The following is a 19028-nucleotide window of genomic DNA, read 5'->3' as shown; positions in this document are numbered from 1 at the left end:
TCTTTCCTCTCTTTCCTTCTTTTTATTTAATGAGTTTTAGCACCATAGAACCTTATTTAACTCCCTCAGGAGTGAAACCACAGAGTCCTTCACACTCACAGACTAACCAGGTCATCTCATACACACATACTGTCAGTGGGCAGCCCGTTGCTCCCTTATATCACCCTCAGAGCCGTGGGAACGGTCGCTAAGCAACAGCGAGTGGCGACAGGGCTCTCTGGGCCTCGTGGGATCTCATTTACGGACCGATCATAAGACCTCAGGAGAGTCTGAAACTCCTACCTGCTCTACAGACCTGACCTTCACACACACACACACTCACTCACACACACAAACATTACAACCATTGGCCACAAAGCTTTAGTGAGACCCATGAGGGCGTTTTAACAGTGTTGATGTGTGTGCATGTACTTTAGGGCCATTTCGCTGCCGGACATCAAGGTTAATTGTGATGATAAAGCAACGCTTAGACATTAAACTCATACTGGCTCACAGGACCAGAACATTTAAATGTCTTTTGAATAATTTGTTATATACTGGTTAATGCATAACTGGAGTGGATAACTACCTTGGATGGCCATTGCGAACGTTACTGTACATTTCATTCCAGGTTCAGCACTCAAATTAATAGACCAATTTATATCAAAAGAACAAACATTTCTAGGTAAATGTAACATGCCTGGTTCAGAGAATTAAAAACCCACTTTACTAACCAGAAAAAAAGCATAGGTAATTTTTTTGTCTCTTACATAAAGCATTTTAATAAAGAAGAACATTTTAAATGTTATTTGGTTGAAGCACATTCATTAGCTCACTTGCATTAGTCACCTAAAAAGTGACTAAAATATGTGAGTGCCTGTGTGATGGTGCTTGGAAGAGAAAGAGAAACAGAAATCAGAACAAATTATTTGTTAAAAATATTAACTGCAGTGCATTTAATTGTTGCATGAAATCAATGAAATTCAGTGCAAATATACACACAAAGTATGCATATGTATACAGTATATAGATTTGTAAAGTTTATATGGACGGATGAAATGATAGATAGAACAATAGATAGAAACACTGGAGACTGGGGACGGACGGACGGACGGACGGACGGACGGATGGATGGATGGATGGATGGATGGATGGAAAAATAGACAGAGACAGACAGACACAGACAGATAGATAGAACGATGGATGGATGGATGGATGGAAAAACAGACAGACAGAAAGAGATGTTGTGGAAAAAGCAAGAAAGGATTTTAAAAAAAGACTTCACTCAAGAGATCTTTTGACAGAAGAGATTTTTTGACAGAATTTCATTAAGTAAGGTGACATACAGCATCTGCAAACATGGGAAATCCTGTCTCCTCTGATAGGAAAATAATTAAAATGCCTTAAAAATAAAAATTCAAATATTTGCAATATTTTGTGTAAATATATCTCTAAACTTAACACATAATCCTCCTGGAAGCAATACACTGAGATGATTTTCCACAGGGATAAAAAAAAGCACGGCATACAGAGAATGACCCTGTACCACTCCACTCACCCCCTCTGCCAATAAATTAATTAATTGAGAAACACTTGGGATGGATGGAAAAACAGACAGACAGAAAGAGATGTTGTGGAAAAAGCAAGAAAGGATTTTAAAAAAAGACTTCACTCAAGAGATCTTTTGACAGAAGAGATTTTTTGACAGAATTTCATTAAGTAAGGTGACATACAGCATCTGCAAACATGGGAAATCCTGTCTCCTCTGATAGGAAAATAATTAAAATGCCTTAAAAATAAAAATTCAAATATTTGCAATATTTTGTGTAAATATATCTCTAAACTTAACACATAATCCTCCTGGAAGCAATACACTGAGATGATTTTCCACAGGGATAAAAAAAGCACGGCATACAGAGAATGACCCTGTACCACTCCACTCACCCCCTCTGCCAATAAATAAATTAATTGAGAAACACTTGTGCCACAGCTCCAGTGATTTGGATTCACAGATCTGAGTTGTGTTTATTTAATCAATCTAGAGGAGGATGGCACTCCAGCTAATGTGTTACCTCAGCAACAGCCACCATCTGGAGTTCCACCCTGTAATTACTGAGACCTGATCTCCAGTCCCGATAAGAGTTAGGGTGTATTCACACCTGTCTTGTTTGGTTCGATTGAATCGTTTGTTTCCCCTCTTGGTGCGGACCTTTTTGGCAGGTGTGAATACACCAATCGCACTCTGGTGCGGACCAAACAACCGTACCGAGACCCAGCTGAAAAGGTGGTCTCGGTCCACTTCCAAACGAACTCTGGTATGGTTCATTTAAGGTGTGAATATGACCCGACCTGGATCCGACCCAATTGCAGAAATCACGCTCAGAAACAGACAGCTCGCGCATATAGTGCTGTTATTTGCGTTTCAATGGCTTAAATCACTTGTTTTTAAACCACAATGCTTAAAAACACATGCAAATGATGAATTTTCATGACCATGGCGCACAGCAACGTGACGTGAGCACGCTAAATAGGCTAAAGCTTGCTGCAAAAATTACCATGACTACGTTAGGGGAAAATAGTAAGGAGATATTTGAATTATTTATTAATAAACTAGTGTTTTATGAGTCAGTGTCGCTATGAAGTTGATGATCCTGACTCGCCATCTCATCATTGGACGTGCCTTTAGAAAGAAATGCATCTGAATTACATAATAATAAGAGTTTTTGTTTTGGATTTGAATTATTTTGTTTTGTAGTAATTTATAGCTTTCTATAGATATATTCATCATGTCTGTAAGGAAAAATATTCGCTAAATTTCGGTGCATTTTTGTGAAGCGCTCCTGTTCAAGACCGAGACGGCAAGCGCATCCTATTTGTTTCCTTTATTTTACAAAAGCACAACGTTTTCTTGATATTGTGAGTGCACACAAATAAAAATAGACCCTTTACAGTTCCGATGTATTATTCTTACCTGTATGAGCAAAAATGACGTCGTATTTAATTTGTTTCCACTGATGTCCTGAAGCGCGCTTCAGCTTCCACTCTCTGCACAAACGATTGGATATGCACCTAATAGCGCACATTTATATAGGTTAAATGTTTAAACTAACATTGTGATATGCTTTAAGTATTTTATATATGTAGATTTTATTTTCGGCAAGTCGTAATTACAGCATCGTATGGCATTGTCTCATATGATGCTCATAATTTTCTTCATATTGTGTTAGTATCTGATAACACCAAATCATTAAAAAATAAAAATTGCACACGAAAGATCTCCATGATTAGCCTGTTTTTGCACTTCCTGTTTTCCCTGCTTGAGAATTTTTGTCCAATGAATGAATGACCTTAGCACACGTGTGGTTTTGTTTACAATTTATGGATCACTTGCAAAAACGGGCAGTGTGAAAGCGAACTGCACCAAACAAAAAAATCAACATTGTATTTGGTCCGGACCAAAGCAAGTAAACAAGCGGACTTTCCTGGTGTGAATACACCCTTACACTCCATCATCCACTGACACACACACACACACAGTCAAAAACACCTTCCACAAACCCACTGTTCACCCATCACCCACTCAATCTCCTCATCTTTACATCCTCTAAGCTCTCAAACATGTACACAGTGGAAATGTTCCTCTTTGAGGAAGCTACTGCTGAACAGTATCTTCCTCTTTTTGCAAGCAATCCCTCCTTTATCCAAGACTTCTACCTTCTCTACTGATGTATTTCTATGTTCTGAAATGGCAGCTTTGCAGAGGAGCTCTGTCTGGGGGAGATCTGTGCTGAAAAAAAATTGGCTGGAGGTGGTGATGGTGTGTGTGTGTGTGTGTGTGTGTGTGTGTAAAAGGGCAGAAAAGAGTCTGCGATCTTCTGCAATGGCCATCTTACTCACTTGTGCAACTGAAGCCAAACAACATACACATATACAAACACATCTGTTTCTCTGCCATGGTGTGGATATTAAACTGAGAGAATGATTTTTCTAGACCCTTATACTAAACCAAACCCTCACACACACATTTTTACATTTAATTAGATGTTTAGTGCGTTTTATTAAGGTTGCTATTTTCCTTAGCCATTATCTGGTTCTCACAATTCAGAGAAAAAAAGAAGAAAAGAAAAAAAAACTAATACACACACATTTAAATAGCTATCTAGATTAGGTTTATTATTATTATCTTTATTTAGTTACCATAGATAATTATTATTATTATTATTATTTTATTATTAATAAAATAATATTGCATTGTTATTGTTAACAATATCTACAATATATTTAAATAATAATATAATGATAGTATTTTATTGTATTTTAGATTATATGAATTATTTCGAATAATAAATGCGGTGGATATAGAAAAGAATCACCCTCCTTTAAAATAATCACATTTTGTTGCTTTGCAGCCTGAAATGAAGACGGACACAGTTTTTGTTTTATCCATCTGGATTTACTCAGTGCAGCTTATAATATCCAAGTGAACGATATCACACTAACATTTCAGAAAAACTGCCACTCTTTGTCATAATTTCCTGCAACTGCTTCAGAGTTGCTGTACTCTTGGTCCTGATCCAGGCAGTGCCTGTGTTCTACCAAATACCTTCCACTTCTTAATAATAGACTCCACTGTGTTTCTAGGCATTGATAAAGCCTTTGAATTTTTTTTGTATCCATCTCCTGACTTGTGCCTGTCCACAACTTTCTCCCGCAGATCTTTTGACAGTGCCTTGCCACCCATAGTTGATCATTTGCTTCAATTGCACTACCTACCAAGGACTGAAATGCTCCAGGAAAGCTCTTTTCATGCTGAACTAATCAAAATGACCACAGCTGATCACAGTTGAAAGTCAAATGGCTTTGTGTGCCATTGAGAAGGTGATTAGGTGCAGCTGATTGAGTTTACAAGTCATTTTTAGGAGGGGGGTGATCCTTTTCCAACTCAGTGATTGTTTTTTGTGTTTTTTTCTGACATGTTGGTGTTATTTCTTTCACTTGGATATTATAAGTTGCACTGAGTAAATACAGCTGGATAAAACAATAAAGGGGGGTGATTATTTTCTATACCCACTGTGCATACGAATATATATATATATAACCTGACAACATGTATGTTTACTTCTAAATAAGGACATATATTATTATTATTATTTGTAATAATAAATTACACAAACACAGACACATACTGTAACTTTTTTGTACATATCCATCCATTTTTAAATGTAGGCAAAACTGCAGAGATATTTTTTATAATATTTAAATTTATATTTAGGCTTTATTTAGATAATAAATAATCCCAGGATATCTCGAAAGCCTACAATCAGACTTAAGTATCTGAGTATTACTTCTGTACTTCCAAATACATTGCAGAAGTTCCCTGGTCCCAGAATGTGTGTGCCAGGCATAGTGTGCGTTTGTCTGTTGAAAGCAATGAATGTGATTGTGTTTGTGCCTGTGACTGTCCTTGCCTCTTTCTCTGCCTTTTTCATCATTCAGATTACCATCAAGGACTCCTCCCACTGTCCTTAAATCACTCTCTTCAGGCCGTATCTCTCATTCTTGTTCTGTACCTCTTTCCTCTGATGAACTGCTGGGCTGGACCGACTTCTGATCCACAACTGACCTTACTGTCCAGCTGACAGATAGTCATTTATATCTGCACAGTTTACACACACACCTACCCACCCGTGCACATTCTTTCCTTCCCTTGGAGGCAGACACCAGTGTTTCCTGCACTGCTAAACTACAGCGTGATGGCAAAAGATAGTTGTGACTTTGCAGTCTGAATTTAAGAATGAAAGACCTAACTGCAGCACATATACATCTGCACAGGGATTTGATTTTTTTTACTGTTTATTTACATGAATCATCTGAACAAACCAATTCACTAGAATAAGTCCGATATTTCAAACAGCATTCGAGTATGGGCTGTGAAGGACTATTTCATTTATTGGTTCTACCTCTAACAAGACATCTTCTTGATGAATGAACAATGAACTGAGTCATGAGTAAATGATTCAGTGATTCATCCCTTAAACACAAATGTAACTTGCAAAAAGAGTCACTGAATGAAATTGGTTTTAGTGAACAGACACATGGGATCCATCAGAGCAGTTACTAAAAAATTCTAATCTTACTGACTGAATACTCAAGTGTATTTAAAGATAAAATAAAGACACGTTTACAAAAATATTATTATTTTGTTTAATATGTAATTCCATTGGACTTGAGAGAAAAAAAACAGATTTCAGTAAATAATATACGACTAGCATATCCATAACTTTCAGTGCCCTGATTCTTCACTTTCTAAATCACTCATACACACCACACTTCAAAGAAAAAAGGTCAGCTTTCAAACACTTCTGTGCATCAAAGCAGGAAAATATGAGCGGCAAAAAAGGAATCAGTACAGAGTGATAACAAAAGGAAGGATAGTTTCAGTGTGAATCTATAGACGAATAAGTGACTCCAATCCTTTGTGTGCTCGTGTCTACCAGAAGTGATTTCTCTAAGAGCACAGTAATAACACCTTCCTATATCTCAAGAGATGAGAATGGCTCTACATCGAACTACAGACCTGAGCTAAAAGAACAAACAAAAATAATGCACTGATCGAAAGATGCTCTGCAGCTCTCACTCACCTGGGAGCGCAGATACAAGCAAACAGACCGGAATGATTCTCTAGACTAGAATACATTTATAAAACATCAGTCTACTCTAAAAGTCACTGTGAATTCAAATATCGCACACCCTATAAGAAAAGTTTATAAGATTTTTTTTTTTCAGAAATGACATGAGAAATTAAAGTTAAAACCATAATGCAGTGCAACATACTAGAGAGATTTTTATTATTTTTGTGCACTTTTTTCATTTATAATTACACTTAAAACAGGAAGCGATAAGAGAGAGAATGGGATTTGGAAATGTTGCTGGCCGGATTCGAACTTGAATACCCCACATGATCAATACAGCTCAATATGTCTGAGCACACTGGCTTTGATGATTATACAATGCTTAAACCTGAGGAAAAGAAAACTAGTAACAACAAACCTCTACAATCGCTATGCCACAGACAGAGCAATCAATACAGGATATAAATAAATAATATTTGCACATCTTTTCACAGTTGTTGTTTGCCATCCCTTTTTTTTGCTGGTGGTTTAAAATTCCACCTGCTTTCTAAACCTTGACAGATAAAAGACCAAATTGGACTGGAGAGTTTTTGAAAATGATCTTGAACCTAGTGAATGGAAGAGGTCCAGACTGTTGGAGAAAAACACAGTGACAATGGTACATTACACACACTCAGTTACATTCACACTGACAGTGACTAGATTGAGGGAGGTTATTGATATTCTTCTTAGTTCTAAGTTCTTCTACTGCTAAAGTTATTATATACACACCATATCAGTCAATATCAGAGATTTTTGTAATTATAGGTATTGGCCAATAAGATATATTGGTCAATATTGAATTGTAATACGTTTAGATGATCATTGCCATTATCTAATACTCATTTATAGTTAATCTTTAAAAGCCCTAATGATTTAATACCATCAATTCTAAAAAGAATACCCATTTTTCATACCGTACATTATAAAGTTAAATTCACTTGTAGCATTTAAAACTACTGATTTCAGTTTTTAATTTTAGTTGGGGTTTTTTTTTTTTTAGAATTTTTTAAAAACAGAAATATGACTAAATATCAGCAGTTATCAGTTAATTATGGGCTCATCAGTAAAGTTCATATTTTTATATAGTCAAATCTCTATTGAAAATAAATGTCTTCAAGTCACAAATATCAGATTATTTGTCCTGAGATTTTGCCCTCTATGTTACACCACAATGCTGCCTGTTAAAAACAGAGAGGGGCACTAAACATGGCACTTACCAGAATATTTTTATCCTGACATTTGACCCCTGCATTGTAAAACCCATAAACAATGAGAGAGCACCTAATAGCTGGCTTTAAGCTAACACATGAAAACACATTGCCTGCTCTCTATTGCTCTGGGGGGTGTGTGTGTGGCCACTTTTATTCACAATATTATATTAATTTACATTCACAATTATGTATTTGGCTGATGCTTTTATCCAATTTGACTTACATTGTATACACATTATCAGATTATGGATTCCCTGGGAATCGAACCCATGCTCTTGGGTGTGTGTGTGTGTGTGTGTGTGTGTGTGTGTGTGTGTGTGTGTGTGTGTGAAAGACAGCTATGGGTTCAGATGTGTTCAAATCTACTGCACTCAAAGCATAGGGTTGAGAAAAATACATGTGTGGGAAATACATACAAATACACATAAAACTATAAAATCTCAGACAAAATCTGCATATAAACACCAGGCAAGGCTACATTTAATAATCCAACATATAATGATTTATCATGTTTATGTTATGATGCATATATGCTCCAGCCTCTTGCTTCGTGAATAGACAGTCACACTTTATCGATCCTCAAGGGGAAATTGAGGAAAGAAAAATTCGGAAGGCATTTCATCAGCTTTTGTTCTGTGTGGCAATATAGATCTTGTGTGTCACAGTGTTCCTGCAGCGTTAGTAAAGCGTCTCACGCAGCCATGGGTGCAAAATGGCAAAATGATCCGTTTTGAGGGTCTCATTGCTCTGTCTGTAACTTAACTTGGCAGCTTTTAAAATCACCCCTAGCAAAACACATGAAAAGCACATTTACTTACACACACAGTGACAAACCTTGTGTGACCTTGAGGAACTAATATAAACAGTTGAACAATTTGTTTGTTAATGTGCGTAAGAGTGAGTCTTCACGCTCTTTTCACATTCCAGTTAAATCAATTATGTTTAAAGCTGTTTTCTTCCAGTGTATCTGAGTGAATATAACATTTCCTGGAAGAGATGCAAAAGTGTTTTGAGTCTTAATGGCTGAAAATGTGGTCATGCACTCAAAGCTCAATCAATACGGTCCAGATCAATACAGGACAAGGGACGGAGGTAATGAAGAATAAAAAGAGACGTACTGAGGGATGAAGAGAAGAAGAATGAGCTGATGGAAAGAAATAAGAGATAGTGACATGAAATATGATAGGAATAAAAAAAAAAAACTGAGGAAGAAAAACAGGCCAACTCATTAAAATACACTGCAAGTGATTTGATCACAAAACTACTTGGAAATGCCAAAAATGCATCCGTAACTGCTAATGTAAAGCAAACAAACTAATATACAGTACACACTACCATTTGGAAGTTTGGGCTCAGCTTTTTATTTAGTGAAAAATACCATAAAAAGTAAGATTGTGAAATATAAATGCAACTTAATATGTTGATGTTTTCTACTGTTTTCTATTTTAATATATTTTAAAATGTATTTTATTCCTGTTATGGCAAAGCTTTATTTTTTAGCATCATTACTCCAGTCTTCAGTGTCACATGATCCTTCAGAAATCATTTTAATATGCTGATTTGGTGCTCAAGAAACAATTCCTCTTATTATCAATGTTGAAAACTGATGTGCTGCTTAATATTTTGGTGGAAACTGTGATATTTGTTTTTTTTTTTCAGGATTCTTTGATCAGGATTCAGTAATTGTTTGCTCAGCTCATGTCTTTCCCAACCTACCAGTATATGACTTTCCTTTTTTCAAAAAGCAAAATTCTTGAGTCAGATTATTTCAATGAATTCCCAAAATCAAAATGATTTGTTAATGAACTGAACTGATCTTAATCCCGAGCTACAACTTCCACACTGACATCATCTGAAAAATTGAAAAATATCTAATACATTTTGGTCTGTTCCACACAAAAAGCTATCAGGACTTAGAATATGGACCATGAATTACATAGACCACATTACTGATCCCTTTATGGTTCTTTCACATACTTTTTAAAGCTTGAAAGACTCATTCATTGTATTTGCATTGAAAAGAGTGAGCAAGATATTATTTAAAATGTTCTGTGTTCCATGGACAGAGAAAAAATCATGAAGGCCTGGAACAACAAAAGGGGGATACAATTTCGATTTTGGGTGAACTAATCCTTTAACACCAGGAATAAGCAGCAATAAATCTCGGCTGACCACTTGTGATCGAAACAGCAAGACAGATAAGTGTAAGTATAAACAGGACCACACACAAAAAAGTACTGAGCAAAAGAAGAAGAAAAGAGAGTTAGCAAGGAATAGAGGGAGTAAAGACAGGTAATGAGGAATGGCACGAGTGAAAGAACGAGAAAAGAGAGGTAGTGAGGTATGGAGGGGGAGGAGAGGTGGGTATATTGAGGGATAAACGTGTAAAGAACTGGACATTGAGCAGAAGGCAGAAAATCAATGGTGAATAGCGGCTAAAGTGGAATCTGAACTCTACCTGAAGTCATAGAGTGAGACGGAGGAACAAGCGGAGAGTAAGGACACAAGAGAAAGATGGGATGAAGGTAGAAAAAGGCAATATGAGCACAGACACAGAAAACAAATCTGCAGCAGGCAGAGTAGCCACAAGCTAATTAAGTCAGAGGAGCAGGGGAAATCAATCGATTCAGGAGAAAAATCGAGGTTGTAATCAAGAGATTAGCTCAGGAGCCATCAATTTCACAACAACTTGCTAATGCTCACTAAAGCAGAGGCATGAAACTGAAGACTCAAAAATATATGGAAATACTTTTTGGAGTTGCAATCAACAGCAGTTGGGCAACAGCTAACAATGTAATTATTATATATTTCAAAATAAGTCCCCATTTTAGATATAAGGAATATTTATGTACGTATGCATGTATTAAAGCAAATTTTTTGTTCTTTTGACTTTCATCTATAAAACACAGAAGATGTTTCACTTTTGTCCATTCAATTTAAGTTAGTGTTCAAATCAACATTGGATTCTTCACGCCGACTGTATGGAACAATAAACCCAGATCCACTGTTCAAAATATCTTTTTTTTTTCCTACAGAAAATGGAAATACATTTCTGTTTTATAGGTTTAAAGGAATAGTTCACTCAAAAATGAAAATTTACTCACCCTCAGGCCATCCAAGAAGTAGATGAGTTTGTTTCTTCTTTGGAACAGATTTGGAGAAATATAGCATTACATCATTCTGACGGCACTCATTTTCTGCAGAAGATCCACTGGTGAGCAAGTGATGGAATGCTACATTTCTCCAACTCTCGAGTTTGTTTCTTCTCTGGAACAGATTTGGAGAAATATAGCATTACATCATTCTGACGGCACTCATTTTCTGCAGAAGATCCACTGGTGAGCAAGTGATGGAATGCTACATTTCTCCAACTTTGTTTCTGATGAAGAAACAAGCTCATCTACATCTTGGATGGCCTGAGGGTGAGTACATTTTCAGCAAATTTTCAATTACCACCAATTTTTTACCATTTAGAGAAATGGTGCAGAAAATAAGGCTCTTTATGATGCTATTGAAATATTCTCTTCTCAAAGGTCAAAAATGTACATGATCACCAGATTTAATAACAGTTTAGACGATTCTATTACTAAAAGTTGAAAGTTTATCACTTTTAAAACTAAGCAATATACTAGCAACTCATTCATAACTGGCAGTATATCTCACAGTGCAGAGAGATGACCTTCTAAAAGGCTAATTAATAAATAATTACTGTTTGCTTTATTATGGCCATATTAATGACACGGCTAACAAAAGCTTGCCCAATATGGGGCACTGATTAAAGAGCAGATGAATAATTGAGACGTTAGCGAAAGTAATTAAATATTCACAAGTCTAAATCAAAGCCAAGAGCGTGACTTTCAGGTCTTGTTTACATATTTTGTGCTCATGAGCTCATTTTTACTCTCAAATTTCCTTTTAAAAAATGTATAAAGCAGCACAAACAGAGATTCTTCTTCACAGATTTAAACAGTAGACAAACTCCAAAGACCTTGTGAAGTCTTTCTAGATTATGCAGATGGAGAGATACTCTTAAATGACTCTGAAATAAAAGAGCATAGGTTCATAATTAATTGTATAATTATATTTTTACTTCCAAATTTTGATTAAAACATAAGCCCAACCTACATTTTATTTTTAAAAAAAATCATCAAACCCACTGTATTAAAGACCATGCCATGGAAGACCATGCCCTCTCATTATCACAAATAAATTCAGAAATAAGTGCAAGAATTAAACAGAAATACATAAACAAATGTAATATATTATTAAAGTAACACAATAAATGAGTTTATACATTTATAAAGGAGCAAAATAATACAAAAATATATATAAAATAAAATATATGAAATTATTACAATTCAATTATATTTTACCCATTGGGTATTTTTTTTGTCATGTTTCTTTATCCATTTGTATATCCCATAACTTTTACTTTATTAATGAGGTTAAAACCCAGACTTTACATGAAGGTTTTTACTTGAAGTGTTGGGTGTTGAGTTTGTATTACGTCTCGTCTAGCTGTTTAATATGAAGGTTTACATGTTTGAGACCTTGAAAAGCCACTAGGATCAATAAGAGTACTGAGATATATTTCTCCTGCTTTCCTATTGGCTGGCCATAACTACCCATCAGTAGTGCATTCTGCAATAACAAGAAAATGAGAGACTGCAAGGTGAAGCAGAGGTAAAGAAAGACGGATGACAACAGATCCATCAGAGAACAAGAGAGACGTAGAAACAGAAAACCGATGAAAGAGGAACAAAAGAGAATACATGCAGTGACCAAAGATTTCTTCAGAGAGAACCAAAGTCCAGAAACAGCGAAAAGCCTGAGGAAGAGATGGAAATGGGGAGGAGGAAGAGAAAAGGACAGGGGTTGGTAAAAAAAAAAAGAGCTATATTGTCATACCTCACCCTGCAAGCTATTCCCGCTCTCGTTTTCTTTCAAACTTTGGCTTTCATTTTCCATTTCTATAGCACTCAGACACCAGCAGAGTTTGAGAAATTTCACAGTAGAAAAAGAGCTGACGGCACGCTAAGAGAGCCATGACAGATGGAAAAAATGAGAAGGGACCAAGGGAGGAGTAGAGAAATCAGCCAGGTAGAAAATGTGTGTGTGTGTGTGTGTGTGTGTGTGCACTGTATGTGGGGGAGAATGAAAACTACGCCAAGATGAAATCAGATGGCCTCATCATTTCCAAAAGAACAGTGTGTATGTATGTGTGTGAGCTGTACCTTTTTGGCCTTGCTAAGGTACGTCCAAGCTGATTTTCTGAAGTTCACACCGTTGCTTGTCAAGTCTTGTTTGTCCAGCTGCAAATAAAACAGCCATCCCAACAGATACCAGACCTGAAACAGAAAGAGAATAAAATACATATACATAAATGAATATATAAAATAAAAAATAGATATATAATATAAAAAAGATTGTTTTATATATATATATTGTATTTATAGGTTTAAACATTGTATAAAAATGTTGATTATCTGGCTAAAAAAATTGCTAATAATTATTGACAATTTATAATAATATTTTTTTTTGTTTTATAAAACCAAATTTTTTTGGGGTAAGCTGTGTCTGTTGTTTAACTAAAATTAAAGCTTTGCTTTCAAATGCAGGTAATACTATTACAAAATGTTGACTATTTTTGCACTATATACAAATTTTCTGATTATTACAACCTTTTCCTGACTGGTTTATTAAAATGTGAATAATGTGCAACAAACAGACTTTAGATTGGAATTGTACATTAGTATGTTAATTACACACACACACACACACACACACACACACATATATATACAGTGGGTACGGAAAGTATTCAGACCCCCTTAAAGTTTTCACTCTTTGTTATATTGCAGCAGAGAGGTAAAGAAGAACCCAAAGATCACTGTGGCTGAGCTCCAGAGATGCAGTCGGGAGATGGGAGAAAGTTGTAGAAAGTCAACCATCACTGCAGCCCTCCACCAGTCGGGGCTTTATGGCAGAGTGGCCCGACGGAAGCCTCTCCTCAGTTCAAGACACATGAAAGCCCGCATGGAGTTTGCTAAAAAAACACCTGAAGGACTCCAAGATGGTGAGAAATAAGATTCTCTGGTCTGATGAGACCAAGATAGAACTTTTTGGCCTTAATTCTAAGTGGTATGTGTGGAGAAAACCAGGCACCTGTCCAATACAGTCCCAACAGTGAAGCATGGTGGTGGCAGCATCATGCTGTGGGGGTGTTTTTCAGCTGCAGGGACAGGACGACTGGTTGCGATCGAGGGAAAGATGAATGTGGCCAAGTACAGGGATATCCTGGACGAAAACCTTCTCCAGAGTGCTCAGGACCTCAGACTGGAACTAAGGTTTACCTTCCAACAAGACAATGACCCTAAGCACACAGCTAAAATAACGAAGGAGTGGCTTCTCAACAACTCTGTGACTGTTCTTGAATGGCCCAGCCAGAGCCCTGACTTAAACCCAATTGAGCATCTCTGGAGAGACCTAAAAATGGCTGTCCACCAACGTTTACCGTCCAACCTGACAGAACTGGAGAGGATCTGCAAGGAGGAATGGCAGAGGATCCCCAAATCCATGTGTGAAAAACTTGTTGCATCTTTCCCAAAGACTCATGGCTGTATTAGATCAAATGGGTGCTTCTACTAAATACTGAGCATTTTTCAGTTTTTCTTTTTTAATAAATCTGCAAAGATGTCAACAATTCTGTGTTTTTCTGTCAATATGGGGTGCTGTGTGTACATTAATGAGGAAAAAAAATTAACTTAAATGATTTTAGCAAATGGCTGCAATATAACAAAGAGTGAAAAATTTAAGGGGGTCTGAATACTTTCCGTACCCACTGTATATATATATATACTTTTTTTCCAATGTAAATCAGTCCCATATTCCCCATTGGTTCCAAATTGCAGAGTTGGAGTTACTCCAGGAAGAGGGTTTGGGAATACTGGCCTATAGGATAAATTATGTAAAATCTGGCACAGTTTACCCCACTCTTGCCTACAGTACATACATAAAGAGCAGGGTACATGAGAGACAGTCAGTCAGACACTTGTAATTAACAAAACAAACACTAAAGCACTTCCTGTGCACTCTGTCAGCGCTATAAATATTTGATTTCAGGCAGGATTAAAATAACCTTATTTTGCGGCAAACAGAGAGGGAGAAACAAACAATCGGGCAGCTTTGTTTGAACCCAGAAAAATGAGAATAATGAATAAGGGGAAGTCAGATGCAAATGGGCTGTGGGGATGGGTTGTGTGCGCATGTTTTTATTGTGCTGTGTTGAAGTGCTCTTCACTTTATCACCTACTGTTACACTCTATATCCTCCTCTGATGTCTCAATAACACACCACAGAGTTCAAACATCTCTCACTCCCACTCTCTCTGTCTCTTTGTTTCACACTCTCTGACTCTCCTGAGCCGAATGTTCAGAACACTCTGTAAGCGCTCTCAATCTGTCAGATATCTATTAGAGAGAAAGAGATAGAGTGTGTGTGTGGGACTGGACTCATCAGAGCATAGACTAGGGATGGGAATCAAAGGAATTTCATTGTCCAGTTCCGATTCCGACATATCAAAGCATCCAGCAGGACTGGTGATAAAAGTTCTAAAAAATAAAATCTCTCAAAGCCCTACGTTTCATATTCATTTGTTTAATAATGTAATGGCTTCAGTTTAGCTCATTAATTATGTATCAACTCCGGATGTTGTTTGTAGTGTATAAATTATTTTTAATCAAGTCTGAAGAAAAGATCAGTATGCCTTCTAGTTTAATAATGCTTTTTAATGTATTGTGGGGCACCAAAGCAAACCATAATTTACGTGGCATTAGGGCGTGGAAAAAAAGATGAAATATGTGTGTGCATGCTGGTCCATCAAAGTACAAAGTCTAAGTACCTCATTTTCAGCCACCCTAGCATTGTGATCGGAATTTCCATAGCTAATCATGTAAAGTGAAGACCACAGCACTTTCACACAAAAGGACTACTGTTTCAGCAGGATACAATGCCATATATTATTAATCCAGTTGTCAGTGAGCAATGCATCAAATGCTGGTGTCAAACATCCTACCAGGTGGAGCTGGTAGGATGGGCCTGATAATACACAACCACAACAACAGGAAACAAACACCTTAAATGTTAAAAGCAAGTCATTTATTTTATTTTTTAACATTCTGTCATCTTAGTCTGGCATGACTTATTTAGATTAATCCAATTTGTTTTATAACTGGCTAACTTGTGAAATGAGTAACAGCACTTCTACCATTTAAAAAATATAATAAACTAAACACAAACCTCCACAACCTCGTCATCCTCCTCCAGAAGATCCTCCAACACCTCTGTGGCCATCTGGAAAAAGAAAACAGCTCTTCATGCACTGAAATGTGGCATGCAACTTTTTCAATTCCTAATAATTCCACAACTTCTCAAAAGTTAAGAGACATTTGACTTGCATTAAAAGAAATTACATTGTGACATTATATAGATGTCATTAAGCACATCACTTTGCATGCATCTAGCATTTCCTATTATTTTTAATGGTGATTTTCATTAAACTAGCATAAATTATATGTAATGGTGGCATTTCTTATACAGCCTTTAAATTGAAATTTAAATAAATATATCTTTTTTGCATTATGGAAATGAGAATTGTGTGTCACGGTGCAAAAAATGTTAATGGTCCTAAAATAGGTTTAATTTAAAAAAAAGCAATTATTTTGGGGTCAATCTCAGTACGTTTTCTGAGATTTACCAATAATCTGAATCGTAGTCTAGTGTAGTACTGGATCAGTAAAGTCGGTTTATGTTTGGCTTATGGTCAGCAGCAGTCTTTTTCCCGAACTTTAATTAAGTGTTGACTGCGCTCTGCTAGCTGGCTCTCACGAGAGAGAAAAGTGCTTATAATTTAATGATTTTTTTACTGCTTTATCACCTCAGTTCTTATGTTAATCTGTTAAACACCATCTTTATCTCTCCTTTGAGAGCCTGAGATCTTCATTTCCCTGATCTGTGTTATTGATCTATCTGCTGTCCGCCTCTGCCTATCAGCTGAACCCATTCACCCAGAGTGTGTTTTAATTAAGCGTCATCAATACATCAGATCAAGAGTTGATAGACAAGGTCAGCTGAAGTGAAATATTGGCCATAAAGACACTTCATTTCAAAGTCCTTGAGCTTCAAAGAATCAAATACAGATGAGAGCTGCAAACAACTGTACAGCGCTTATGAATCGTGTCCGTACAATGTCACCCAAGCCAACACTTAATTCTGTATTGTACATTGACTTTCTTATTCACAATAGCAAAAGCAGATTTTTTTTCTCCACAAAAAACATTTAAACAGTTCAGAAATGTTCAGATCTGCTACAGAGTGTGATTTTTAGACTCCCCAACTTTTAAAACGCACTAAAAGCTCCTTGTAAGTTTCTCCTGATCGATATACTGAGACAGGCTCTCTTGTTATTCCCTCAGGAGGGTCACGGCTTTGGCCAAGGGCCACAGTGACCCCTAAAGCCTCTGTGAACTCCGATGTCAGCCACTCTCAGCATCCCGCTCTCTTCTCATCCTGTCACACTCACGCCATCCATTTCAACCAGGGCCACAGATTCAAGATCAAGCTCTCGTATATGTACACGCTGAAAGGGAGGGGGAGAAAGAGAGAGAAAGCCAGAAAGAGAAAGTAAAGCAGGAGAATAGTGAGGACGGATAGAGCACATCGCTCGATGGATACGTAATTTAAGGGACTGGTCGACCAATTTACGATCCTGCAAGGCCATAAAATTCAGCCTGGACTTAATAATAGCACATTTAATGTGACACCTCTGACAATTCCAATCTAGCACAACCAGAATCGCCCGCCTATCTGTATCTGCTTTTGTGTGTGCGTGCAAGAGACTGTGCATGGCAGAAAGACAGACTGCGCGCAGGAGAATTTATACTCCTAGCCAGGCTGTGTGAATGCAGAATACTCTAAAACACACATACTCGCTTTCGCACCCGAATTTTATAGTTGCACCGTTTATCAAAGGCAACATGGCTGCCACTGGGAGCTAAAATCTTCTCTTATATTTAGCCTTTTGGAATGAGGAGGAGCTGAGATAATTACTTTAGGGATTGATGCTCGTGTTCACTCTCGCTCCTTAGCTGCATATCACTCCCTGATGCTGACTCGAAGCTCTCAGCAACAGATAAAAGTCAAATGCTCGGCCCAGAGGAAAACTGCTGTGGGCTATGTGGGATTCTCCATTTAAGTTGTTCAAATTGAATGCATAAATCTGCTTGAACGTTTCTTAGATACATATATACGATTACGGATGTCTGACAGCAGCTGGCGGACCAGGAGTTGGTAACATGCCTGAGCCCCTGTGGAGGTGTACAGCCCCTGGCAGTGTCTACGTTAACGCAGTCTATCTGATGAAGAGGCTCAAGAGAGGTTTAAAAGAAAATAAACGTCTGAAGAAACTGTGGAAAAGTAATACCTTTTGATTTCATCTACATAATGTGCAAAGCTTTAAAGGGACTCAAAGAATGAGTTTTGTTTGCATACAGTCAAAGTGAATGGAGACTAAATATCGTCAAGCTTTAAAAGTGGCAACAAGGACCATAAAAGTGGTTCATATGACTCTTGAGATATATTCCAAATCTTCTGAAGCCATATGATCATTTTGTGTTTAGGACTGGTTATGGATTTCCTGATTTGACACGATTCCGATCTGATTCCATTTCATTTCGCTATATGCAAGTTATCCAGTTCCTATTCTGTAACATATTATAGACTACTGGAAGTAATGATAACTTAATGGTGATTCAGAAAGCACTTTAAGAGATTCATTTACAGATTTATCATACTAATTCATATGGTAACTTCTGATTTTGTTTTGTTTGGATCAACTTAAAAGACGAGTTCAAAAGAGTACTTTATAAATCAGACTAAGGCCCAATCCCAATTCTACCCCTTAGACCTTCCCCTTTCCCCTACCCCTCCGTTTCGCGCATTCACGTGAAGGGGTAGGGGTGTCTCGATTCTCTTTTGGTCGGAGGGGTAGGGGTAAGGGGAAGGGCCAGATAGCCCTTCAAACGAAGATTTTTCGGGACCACACTTCAAACGAAGGGGTATGAATTATCTCACTGTAAACCGGCTTCAGCGGCAACATGGCTGCCCG

General features: G+C 37.1%; 1 protein-coding gene across 1 annotated transcript in view; it reads right to left on the bottom strand.

Annotated features, from left to right (window-relative positions):
• LOC107717803 (probable assembly chaperone of rpl4) overlaps positions 1 to 19028 on the bottom strand; it is an 86856-nt gene that overhangs the window by 1871 nt on the left and 65957 nt on the right. Inside the window, exons 8-9 of the mRNA XM_016524672.1 lie at positions 16163 to 16216; positions 13099 to 13212 (exon numbers count right to left, since the gene is read on the bottom strand). Coding sequence (XP_016380158.1) covers positions 13099 to 13212; positions 16163 to 16216 — 168 coding nt within the window. The remainder of the gene's footprint in view (positions 1 to 13098; positions 13213 to 16162; positions 16217 to 19028) is intronic.

This window comes from Sinocyclocheilus rhinocerous, unplaced genomic scaffold (assembly GCF_001515625.1).
Source record: "Sinocyclocheilus rhinocerous isolate Xijiao unplaced genomic scaffold, SAMN03320098_v1.1 scaffold1204, whole genome shotgun sequence".
Classification (NCBI taxonomy): Eukaryota; Metazoa; Chordata; class Actinopteri; order Cypriniformes; family Cyprinidae; genus Sinocyclocheilus; species Sinocyclocheilus rhinocerous.
The sequence above is the reverse complement of the archived record's forward strand: the minus strand, read 5'-3'. Positions and strand labels throughout refer to the sequence as shown.